The 12,235-nt window shown below is 39.6% G+C and overlaps 1 protein-coding gene across 4 annotated transcripts in view; it reads right to left on the bottom strand.

The window, feature by feature from the left end:
• Grm7 (glutamate metabotropic receptor 7) overlaps window positions 1-12,235 on the bottom strand; it is a 562,936-nt gene that overhangs the window by 194,684 nt on the left and 356,017 nt on the right. For all 4 annotated transcript variants that reach the window (XR_016533549.1, XR_016533548.1, XR_016533550.1 and 1 more), the window contains exon 6: window positions 3,459-3,659. Coding sequence is in view for 1 of the 4 variants with exons in the window: in XM_090324015.1 (XP_090180141.1) it covers window positions 3,459-3,659 (201 nt within the window). In the remaining 3 variants the exon portion in view is untranslated. The remainder of the gene's footprint in view (window positions 1-3,458; window positions 3,660-12,235) is intronic.

Raw genomic sequence — 12,235 nt, 5'->3', positions numbered from 1 at the left:
TGATTCATACTCTTTGAAAGGAGAAGAAAAAGTTTTCTGGAGTCTGAGGGCTCCCAAAGATCTCTCTCTCATACACTCACACACCAGCTAAATATTCATCAGAGTAGACCCATCACATAATCCCTCTCCCTTCTTACAGTCTTCTAGAGAAAAATGATTCTTGTCATGCCCTTTCCATTCTCATTAAAGTTCATGTTAAAAAAAATATCAAGGAGGTGGAGATGAATACTTTAAGTATTTAAGTGTTGAATTCTCACAGCTTATTGTGTGGCTTTGACCTCAATACATCCTGTTTTTCAACTGGCTTATCATTTCCAAATTTTCTTCCTTTCCCACAACTCCTTTTAAACAGCATCCCTGAAACTTTTGAAAAGGAAAAAGAAAGACTTTTGTTCAATAAACTATGTCCAAAAAAAAAAAGAAGAAAAAGGAAAAGATCAAGTCCCAAATAGCAAAAGAAGGTGTAGTAGAAAGAAGAGAGGATTTCTCTGAGAGACTTACAAAAGGTATTGTTAGGACCAGATTGCAGGTGTTTATTAAGGTAGATGAGATGGGGATACTTGGCAAGTTGGAAGCAGGAGCTGGGGATGGGAAATGGGCAGTATAGAACTCTGACATGTCTCCCAGACGGGAGTATGGGAAGGAAAGTGCTTTCCTTCTAAACAGAGCCGACTGGGATGCCGACTGCTTGGATGACAGACCTGTTTTTGGCATGAAAGCATTCACCTGATAGATTTTCTGCCATAGCACACACAGCGGCTAAACCTGCAGCATCCATATGTGCTCAACAAGCCATCCTAAATCTCAATGCAGTAACAAGAAGTACCGAATGCTCACAATCTGATCAGGAAAACAGAGGAGAGAAAATCTCTCTGGTCTTATCACATGAGCTGGGGCAGCTTGGAAGACACATGGCTGAGAGTTGCTTGGGTATGTCAAGTAGGTTCTTAGCTAGGGCCCGGGACCTCAGTATTTACAATTGGTGGCATTATTTCTAGCATGTAAGCTGTGTTTATAATATACATGGTTATAACATAACCATGTAAAACCCTCTGCCTTGTAAGCTTTAGAAATCATATAGCATCACTTCCAAAGGATTCCTAGACTTACGCAGGCTTAAAAGAGAATTTGGATGTTGCCTCTCTAAGATAGGAAGCCAACATCCTCTTGCAGAGAGATCTGTGAGCTGCTCCATTCTTACAACATACGCCTTACCTCCATTCCTACTCTGTAGAACTAGGTACGGGCCCGCTTTTACATAAGACACATTATATCGTACTTATTTCCGAACTTATCCAAGACACCGAATCTGCTCAAGTTACATTTGGAAGTATTGCCATCTGGTCGGATGAGCTAAAAGAGAGATAAGTAGAACCAATTTAGGCTCGAGATTTTCGCATTCATTTGAGATGCAGGAAAAGGTGGCTGGTGACTGATGGAGACTGAATGGGCCATTTCCCCACTCCATTCATAAGAGGAAGTTAAATACTTGGTGACGTTGTGGCAGTGCTTTTAGGACATTCTATTATCATTTCTTAAATTGATGCTTCAAGTCAACGTGAAGGTCAGAGTTATTAAATTGCATTCTACTGATGTGGCGAAAGCTCCTAGCTAAATGGAATTTCTTACTAAAGTAACTGAGAACCACAATCAAGCTTATTGAAACAAAGAAAAAAGAAAGAACCAGAAATCATCCTAAAATATGTGAAATGAGGGCCAATTTCTCCACAGTGGACTGGAAAGGGACCTGAGTCACACGTCTTTCTCTGACATTGGTAAGTGGTGAAGCCTAGGACAACCCCCCTTTTTTTTCCTCTTCCCTCTGCAAAAGCAAGGAAGCAGAATGACTTTTGCATGTCTTTGCTTGTGCTATAATCTTTATCTATTTTTGGAATCCTCTAAGTGGGGAAAACATTCATGCTTTTGTAAAACTTTTGAGTCCTGCCATAGATGAATCCAGCCACACTCTAGGAGCAAAAAGTCTCCCCACTTAAGAAAAGAGTCCTCAGAGAAAGCTGATGTGAAACACCAAGCAGGATCTCTGAGTGAGAAAGGTTGGCTGGGCCTGTGGGCCTCATAGAAGCTCAGATCCGACAAAGCAAGGCCCTCAGGAATGATAGAAGAGCCTTTCTCCCTGTCCTATAAAGAGGAATGTCTGTGGTAAGGAGCCAGGATGAGGAAGGAGGGAAAAGAAGAGAATAACAGCCATGGATGTGAGATGAATATGACAGGAGTACACACACACACACACACACACACACACACACGAAAACCAACATAATCAAACCCAGTAAAACCTGTTGTAAAGGGAGAGGAAGGAAGAGAAGGTGTTAAGAAAGAGGAATATGGAATATGTGCATTTATGTATAAATACCACCAGGGAACCTCTTTGGACAATTAAATTTACAGGAATAAAAAGTGGTATAAATTGAAAAAGCCCAACTCATAAGAAAAAAAATAGAGTAACAGGAAAGAATTTTCTTGTCTTCTTACCTTTTACCCCAAACTGTATGGCTCAGGGCAAGATGTTTCTTCAGTTTTCAGTGACTCAGTTTTCCTATCTCCAGAGGTGGGAGCCAATACTTATGTGCAGGGAACCACAATGTTGTGAAGATTCAGTAAGCCCCGCGTGCAAGCCTTAGCAGGTAGGAATCATGCTCTGTATATCAAACCTGTGCCTACTCTAGAGCTCAGAACCTCTGTCTACTTATCTGTGGACAAGACAGTCTACTGAAACTATTCATTCTCACTCTCTCTTTCTCTCTCTCTCTCTCTCTCTCTCTCTCTCTCTCTCTCTCTCTCTCTCTCTCTGGCAATTCTTGGGGGCTTAAACTCAGGGTCTAGGCACTGTTCTTGACACTTTTTGTTCAAAGCTAGTGCTCTGCCATTTGAGGCATAGCGCCACTTCTTGTTCTTTCTGTGTATGTGGTACTGAGGAATCAAACCCAGGGCTTTGTGCATGTTAGGCAAGCACTCTACCACTAGGCTATGCCCCCAGCCCCTACTGAGACTATTTGAGATGAGATCTCACTGCCCAATCAAGGGTAGCTTTGAATTTAATACATAAACAACCCTGGCCTTAAACTCCACCACCCTGGTCTCAGTCTCTTGATGGCTGGAATTATACTTGCTCACACCCAATCATGAGATGACCTTGAGCCACCAGCTCACTGTGTGCAAGAAGCGATCAGGAGAGCATGGTCAGGACAAGTCTCATACCAAATATGTAAGAACAGTGTCATGTCTCCGGAGGATGGAACAACACAGACCACAAAGACAAAGCATGGGAAACTTAGTGAAAAAATTAGGCTTAATGCAACCGATGCTTGTTTGTTTCTAGAAAAGCTGGCTTGATTTAGTAAGGGATTCTCTAAGGCCACAAAGGACATGACGCATAATTGAACGTCAGAGTCTGGTTTATCCAGCTGTCCATGACATGTGGACTTGGGGAGACTCACCGTTGAAGCTCACATTACGGATATACTTCAACAACTTCTTTCCCCCAGCATGCTCCATCTCTGGGCACAGGCCCCGGTAATCAGCACAAAGGTCCTTGTTCATGTGGTGAAGGGCGTGGGCCATGGCATACACAGCGTCGATCACGAACTGAACTTTTCCCTCCTGCTCATAGTTGGAATCCTTGCCAATTCTCTCCTGCCCTGCACACGAAAACCAGAAACACACACACGTACACACACAGATTGGTGTTTTGAGTACAAGGCCTGAATTCCCACCTACTTTCAATCACAGGTAAAGAAAACTGAGACTTGCATGGTCTCCTTGATATGTGGAGGTTAGATCCAAACAGTACAAGAGCGATGACCCAAGGTTATGGACATGGTCTTGGAGATATAAACCTAACTACATAGACCTAAAAATCTATGAGGGGATGTACACTCTATAGACATAATGTTATATTTTATAAATTGATATGGATATATAACATACAAACCCTCAGCTTAATTTTAATTTTGTTCTCAAATCTATGTGCCAGTGATTGCATATAGAGATTCCCATCTTGAACACTTGTTTGTTACACATGACATTTGAAATATGACATAAAAACCAGTGTTAATAAAATCTTTCGAACCAAAAGAAAGAAAAGAAAACTGAGCCTCTGAGAGGATTGAGAGAGTAACACAGATCCATGGAGAGGTCTCCTGTGTGAGGGCTTTGTTTGTGTTGTCTTAGGTTAGGCTACATTACATGAACCATTCTGACTTACTAGATATGCATTAGAAAATATCCTTTACTGGGCCACACCGTATAAGGTTGTCTAGTAAGCACACAATTCCAAACATTGTGTTTCTACAGGATCTGGGGATTTGGGGGGGTTCAAACTCTGAACTGCTACCTTCACATCCTCAAAGTATGTTAAAAAGACTAACAGGAATACGATAGGTACCGTGGGAAATTCCAGACCCGATCTCATGACCTTTTACCAGTGGAGACTCAGTTGCTTAAGGAGAGTCCCTGGAGTCATTTCTAATTCTTCTTACTCTTGCTTTTAATTCTTATTTTTTGTCTCTTTCTCCTCATTATCTTTCTTTCTATTTCTATCTCTCTATTTTGCTCTTATTCACTATTTACTCTTATTCTCTTTCTCTTCTCTCTCTCTCTCTCTCTCTCTCTCTCTCTCTCTCTCTCTCTCTCTCTCTCTCTCTCTCTCTCTCTCTCTCTCTCTCTCTCTCACATATACATTCAAATGAATAACCAAGTCCTATCAGTTTTCTCTCTGAAATACTGAACAATTTGGGAAACTCTACCCAGGCCCTGTAAGTGATATCCTCCTCTTCTGACACAATGAGATGCCAGAGCTAATAGTTATCCATGCTTCTATGCTAATCTTTGCAAGCTACAATGCTTACCACTCCACCTCTGACACTCACAGTCCTTCAGTGGCTCTAGACGGCTTACATACTAAGACCCCTGACACTGACAGGCATTGATTTTGGCCCCATCTGCTTTATAATGATAACAGCATACACTAAGTGTCCACGCTGGGTTGAAAACATTACACACATTCTTAATTTTTACCTTTACTTTTGTGAATTTCCCTATTAGTCATTCATACTTTCCTCATAAGGAAACTGAGTCTTATATAGAGAGTAAATCATTTTACAGAGAGAATAATGATGACAGCTTGGATCTATTAGACCCCAGAGACCATAGGGTTCTCAGTTTATTAACTTTGGGGGGGGTTTGTTTGTTTGTTTTTGCTTTTTGCTTTGTTTTTCTATTGTTTCTGTCTGGTTATCTTTGACCATGTTCTCTGCTTGGCTTTGTTAGAATGTCCTACCTCTTTCTCTATGAGGTAACCCTAAAACTTTCTACATGTAGTTTCTCTGCCTTCCAGATTTCCACAAAACACTTCAAATATCATGTACAGCATGAATGATGAGATAGAGCTGAATTTTTATGCCCTCTCAGTGTGCTCCCAATTTTCTTCTCGTATTTCCTTGGTATCTTCAGAACTGGACACAAGATTTGTCATCTCACTGATAACTTTCCAGCCCTTGAATTCAATTATGCATTCATTAAATAAGATTCTTTTTTGACCTTCTATCTCCCTGGGAAGAATATTTACTCACAGATTGCATTTCAGTGGCACAGTGGTATTTCCTCAGAATATGTTGAAGGGCCACATTTCAAACAGTTAATCAACAGTAGGAATAGTGAACCCCTCCCACTGAAAATATACACATTGGCTCTATACCACTGTGCTAAAATCATTTGTAGGCTCCTTTAAGCCAGAGACTTTGTTCAGGGCATTAAATATTGCAATGTAAAATGTAATCTACACCAGAGAAACCCAGAATTCATCACCACATGTACCAGATAAACCCAGAATTTACTACATTTACTAATACTTGTACTTTTCTTTTTGAGAACAGACATTAATATCTCATGCCAGACGCTTGGTCTCATTCAAATACCAGTCACTGGAGCCAGGGTTTGCAAGATTTCATATTGCACCCAAGGCTTCTTTCAAGTCAGATTCAAGTTTATGCCTGATTTGCTCTTTAAAGATTGACACTGTTCTTTGAATGTTGTTTTAGCTTATGTTATTTCTTTGTATTTATTTTGAGAGAGGGTCTCTCCATTGAATAGCTGTAGCTAGTCGAATTTAGATCATTCTGCCTCAGTTTCCTGAGAAGTTTACAGGATTACTGTTCATTCAAATGCCGCTTCTTCATGACAGTGTCATGACTATTTCTTTGCTTTGTTCCATACCGTGAAAAACAGTATTTGTAGAACAACCACCACATCTAACAAGTAATCTGAAATGCATCGTGAGGGTGTTACTTTTTCAGGTTTTTTTTTCACATTTAGGAGATAGACTCTAAAAATGAGATTGTTTTGTTAAATGGCAAATTCATCCGTATTTTCTCTCTACCTTAGTAACTCCACCCTTCTAATATGGTTGGGGTTGTAGCATTTTGCAGTTCTAGTGGATGTCATTGGTAAGAACATTCATTTCCCAAGAATATCTCTAATAGAGTTCACTGTTAAACTTGATTTGCCTCCATCAGAATCGAGAGAAATGTTGCTGCTTTGTGGTGTTATTTGCATTTTTCTCATGTGGGGGGATAAATGTAGATGTGTGTGGCACTGTGCAAATTGCTTCATTTTTGGAAAAGTGCTTATAATCTAGTCAACTGGTATAAATTTTCATCTTCTCTATTGTTAAAGTGATTTATTAGATAAATTTGTTGAGATTAAAATTGGAAATACTCCCCCTAGTGTGTCATTTTTCTTCACTTTCTACAAGTGAATTTTTTTTCCAAAATGAAATTGTCTTACATAACTTATTCCCTTATATCTTCTAGCGTCTGAGACATCATTAGATATCTACTCTTTTTGTGATAAGTAACCGTGGCTCACGCCTGCAATCCTAACTACTCAGGAGGTTGAGACCTAAGGAACTTCATTCCAAGAGAGCCTGGGTAAGAAAGTCTATGAAAAAATTATCTTCAGTGAGCCAATAAATAAACCAGATATGGACACATGGCTCAAGTGTTAAAGTACCAGCCTCGAGTGAAAAAGGTAGAGTGAACCCAGAACACACAAACTCTCACACACACACACACCATATGCAGAGAACCACATAAATGACAGAAGATCCCACTGCAAGAGTATTAGATTTTTTGATGTTTTCTTAGAGTACTGCATAATTTTAGCTTTTCGACTCAATATTTCATTCACTGGCAGTGAAATTTACTGTGTAGCTTGAAGAATAATTCAGAATTACTGACATCCCTAAAACCATCCTAATTATAGCCACAGTATATTGAATTTGTCCTATATGATGTACTTACTGAACTGAGATTCTGTACTTTTATTACATCTAATAGCTCCTTATGAATTTATATCTATATAAATTCCAAATTATTGAAATATATTTATTTAGTTTTTTTCTTCATGGGCTGACACCAGTCTCAACTATAAAGGCTTGATAACCTACTTAAGTATCTAGTAAAGATTATACTTTTTTCTCATAATTACTCACTAGTTTTATGAATTCTTGATTATTTGTGCTTATTTTCTGAAATGCGTTTTAGTATCTACCTAAGGATACAAAAGGCCACACAATTTAATTGTACACGTATTAAATCTGTTTTTTGTTTCTGTCTTATGTGTCTATCTACCTAAGATAAAAATCTTGATGCAGGTGATTCTTCTATCCATTTTTTAAAAAAAATTTTAGTCTACTTTTGCATTCTACCACAGAATTTTAAGGTTTTTTCCTCAAACAAGTGAAGTGTTATGTAGTTCAGCTATACTATGATTATTCCTTTTGTTATTATATGTTGTTTTCTTTTTTTATGTATCTTCCCATTGACTTTCTTTATGCATATAAAAGCTAATCATTGTCTTGTTGGGCCTGTTCATTTTGTTAGGTTACAGCTTTCTAGTAAAGAAATCACAGACATGAAGCAAAATTAAACAAACCTCACAGCAAGCCCACTAAGTAGATCTCAACATTATCTTTTGACTACACTCTGGTGTTTACTACTATAACATCACCATTTCACTTATTTTATAAAGCCACTCATGTTTGTATTAATTTTGTAACATGACATCCTACAGAAATCTCCTCTTTTATAGTGCTGCAAAAAGGGCAATATTGGAGGCATTATGATCACTATAAAATCTATCCTATAAAGTGAATTCAGTCTAATAATTCAGGACAGCAGTTTGTAAGTTGTATCAATAAAGATATTCATCGCACCAAAAATGCTTTGTAAGATAATTGAGTTGTTTCCAATAATAAAAATATTTTATTACTTGAGAAACACTGTAGTCTTTATGCCTGGTGCCTTGGAGAGTCACCAGATACATTAGCATATTAAGACAAGATGGCGTTTAAATCATCAAACTCACAGAACTTGAGAAACTGTAGCCTTACATGAAGGAAATCAGAAGTGGTGAATTCACTTAAGAACAATGGCCAAGAAGCAAGGAAGCCTCAGAGTCCTGGTGTGGCAGACACAAGTATTCCCTGATTCCAGGGCCACTGGCCACTCTGCTAACAAATCTGACTCAAGGCAGATGCTGGCGGCCATTGATGGAATAGATTTTGGCATTTCCCCTGAGCTCCTGGGAATTAATCCTGCTCTGACAACTTCTATTCTCCCCTAAAGACTGACACAGCACAGACACCTGCTGATGCACGGGTAGCCAGAGAGGAGCTGGTGGGAAGCTTCTGAGAACGTTAAATTTCTCTCTCAGAGACTTGCCAATTGTACCCAAATCTCTTCACCACAATTTCACTGATTGTTTTGTATTCTCCAGAAAATCACACGGTTTATCTGTGACAACTGAGTCTGGGGTAAAAACAACTGAGTTTCCCATTACCCCAGCCAGAACATAATCACCATGAAGATGTTTCTTACTTACTCCATACTCAATATTTTACAGATTTGTTTGATCCCCAACTCTTATTCACCCTCCCACTTGACAACTTCATAAAAGACGACCGTGAAGCACACAATATACACAGAACACAGCCATACACGTGTCCAGGTACACACACATACACAAATTAAATGTGAAGTCTTTTCAACAGCATAGCTGTAAGTCATGTGTTTAAAGAGCACTTTTCAATGAATTCTCTGCTGTCATGCCATCCTTCTAGTTTTTCTGATTATATGAGATGTGACTTTGTGCTTGATTTTTTTATCCTTCATCTGTTTTCCCAGAGAGAGTGTGTGGTTTAGAGAAAATGAAAACTCTAAAGAATTATGTTTTATTTCCCCAGCCTGGAGAGCAGCTTACCTTCTCACCTCTCCCAATTTTCTGTCCCGTGGTCACTTTTACCCAGAGTGTAATATTTGTCTTCAAAAGGCACACTCTTCTAACCTTCTGTAGAACAGACTGCCAGCTGAAGTACACAATCCACACATGCATTCACTGTCAGAATTCATGATGTTTAATCTGCTGGGAATGTGTGTATTTGAAAGACCTGTTTTCTGTGTCCATTAGTAGGCTGCTTTCTCAGAGAATTTTCTTTTGTTAATTAAAAGACATGTCCAGAAAAATCAAGGGAAACAGGACACAGGAAATAAAATATGGACATGAAATTATTAACACAGACGTGTCAGCTTGAGTTTTACAATGGTACTGGGGCTTGACCTCAGGATCTGGTGCTTTTGCTTGGCTTTTTCTCCCAAGGCTAGTATTCTACCACTTGAGCCACCTCTCCACTTCCTTAAAGAATAGGAGTTGAATGAGGTTAATAAAATAAAGGGACGGGTGGGGGTGGCGTGGAAACCAAACTCAGCCATTGTTCTTGAACACTGAAGAAGAGATGTCAGAAAGGAACAGAAAACTGGAGCCACTGGTCCATAGCTTACCAGATGTTTCTAAGGGTATGGATAATTGTGATCATAGTTTTATTTCCAAATGGCAGTGGAAGATATTTGCTTTGGAAAGCACTCTCTTAAGCTATGGGGGCTTAGTGTTGACAGTACTTTCATGACATGTTTGCATGGCCTGCTGTGTGGAGAAGATGCCTGATACTGCTTTTAAACCTAGTGTCTTGTGCTTCTATTTTAGTGCATAGAGAGTTTTAAGTATCTCTTGACATTCTAGTCAAGATGTATAATTAGTTGAAAAGTTAATATTGGAATTAATTGCAAAAAATAAAGACTAATTAAAAGGAATATATATATATATATATACAGAGAGAGAGAGAGAGAGAGAGAGAGAGAGAGAGAGAGAGAGAGAGAGAGAGAGAGAGAGAGCCAGTACTTGAACTTGAATTCAGAACCTGGGCCCTATCCCTTAGCTGTTTTGCTCAAAGCTGGCGCTCTGCCACTTGACTCACAATTCTACTTCTAGATTTTTATTAGTTGTAGATAAGAATCTCACAGACTTTCTTGCCTGGGCGGGCTTCTATACACGATCCTCAGACCTCAATCTCTTTGAGTAACACGTATTGCATGTATGAGTCACCAGGGCCCACCTGTTCTGACTACTCCTAAGAATAGCTAGGATGTACTGTAGTTCTAATACATTTTCTCAATTTGGGGTAAATATAAAAGGATGCAGGGGCTAAGGAGGTAGGGGGGAAGGAATAGCCTAGAATATGAGGAAATGGTGCAAGGTTTGGGAAATGCTACACTCACACAGCCAGTCTTATGAAGACGCTGGACTAATTGCCACCCTTATTTAAAATAAAAGAAAGAACTGTTGACTCAGATCTCATGGGTGTGCATTTGCCTTTGGAAGATGAATATTAATAGTAAAACAAGATTAAGTGTTTATAGTTTCGACTTCAGTGCCATCTTTCATAGTGACAACAATAATATATATATATATTTTCCCCTAAATGCAAAAGCAAGCCAGGCAGGGAACTCATCCTCAGGCACTCGGCAGTGAGGCTGGGAGGAGTCGTTGATCAGGGTTTACATAGCCTTTTTAAAGGCAAAAAAATCACACCCATCAGGTGGTTGAGTGAGATAAGATAGGAATTAGGGAGCTTCCCAGGCTGGTGGAAACTGATGGAAAGTTCTCACTCCAGCTGGGTCCCATTCAACTGTCAGAGAGTAGTTTCATGGTTTAGGTTAGTTCCTGGAGCTTATGGACACCTGTGAGAACAATGGCTGACTCGGGTTCAGAAGTTGCTGTGTGTGCAGCCTCCGGGTTTACTGGAGGGGTTGGGTCTGGGTGTCTCTACATTCCCCCTGCTGTTGTTCCATAGGAGCCAACCCTGGCTCCTAGTTTACTAACTCTATGAAATCATTTTCCTGGGTTATTTCACCTGCTGGAAGTAGCTTCTCTGGACCATTAACTGAATGTGACCACATTATAGTTAAGAGAGCTCCACAGCCTTGCCCCAAATTAACTTTAGTGGGAAAGTCAGAGGGATAGGAATGACTCAGAAGATCTGCAGTGCTGCTGTTTCTTAATTTACAGGGGAGGATGAGTGGGAATCCAATAGGAAGAAATGGGAGGTGTGAGTTTGGAATGAATGATGGGTTCTCAGTAGGTCTTAGCAGCATGAGCCCTGCCACCATGTGTTTATGGCAGACTTCCTGAGGGCCATGTCTGGTGTGATGCATGCTTCATGGTTTGATTTAACAGCAAAGACCTTTGATTATGCTATCACGACTCAACTTTCTACCTATTTGCTGTGTCTTGTTACTTCATTATGTTACACAACATGAATCAAATGGTCTAAACACATGCTTACACAGGTTTCCCCTGTTAATTCTTTCTATTTTCAGCTTTTGTGTGGCACCCCAAGTCTATCTCTGAGTTCTCCTAAGTCACGATGTGTTGCTGACATTAACCTCTCCTCGGTGAAGGTTCCACCCCTTAAAGGACTGTCCCGAAAGAGACAATGGATGACTTTCTAGTACCAATATGGCAGCCACCTCAAACTTTGTTTGGGTAGAAAAGTGAATGCCCTGAACGACGGCAGACATACTGGCAGAGAAGCCAGACAACAAAGCAAACCGACCCAAGGGCTTACCAACTAGTTTTCCAACTTAGATTTCCAGAGATTTATGGCAACAGAACTATTATTATAAAGATTATTCTGTGTGGGGAACAACAAATAGTCAGTCTGTTATGGGCTTTCAAAAAAAGTCACAATTTTATTCGTAAATTAAAAAAGCAAAAATGAAAGAATTCCAGCAAGGGGGAACATTTGTATAGCCAAAACACCTCATTTCTGCCCATTTTGTAACCAGGATGCTTCCTGGAGGGCTATGTCATTTTCACTTCC

This window comes from Megascapheus bottae, chromosome 33 (genome assembly GCF_031878675.1).
Source record: "Megascapheus bottae isolate mThoBot1 chromosome 33, mThoBot2.hap1, whole genome shotgun sequence".
In the NCBI taxonomy this organism is placed as follows: Eukaryota; Metazoa; Chordata; class Mammalia; order Rodentia; family Geomyidae; genus Megascapheus; species Megascapheus bottae.
Note: the sequence above shows the minus strand (reverse complement) of the source record. Positions and strands in the feature narration are given on the sequence as shown.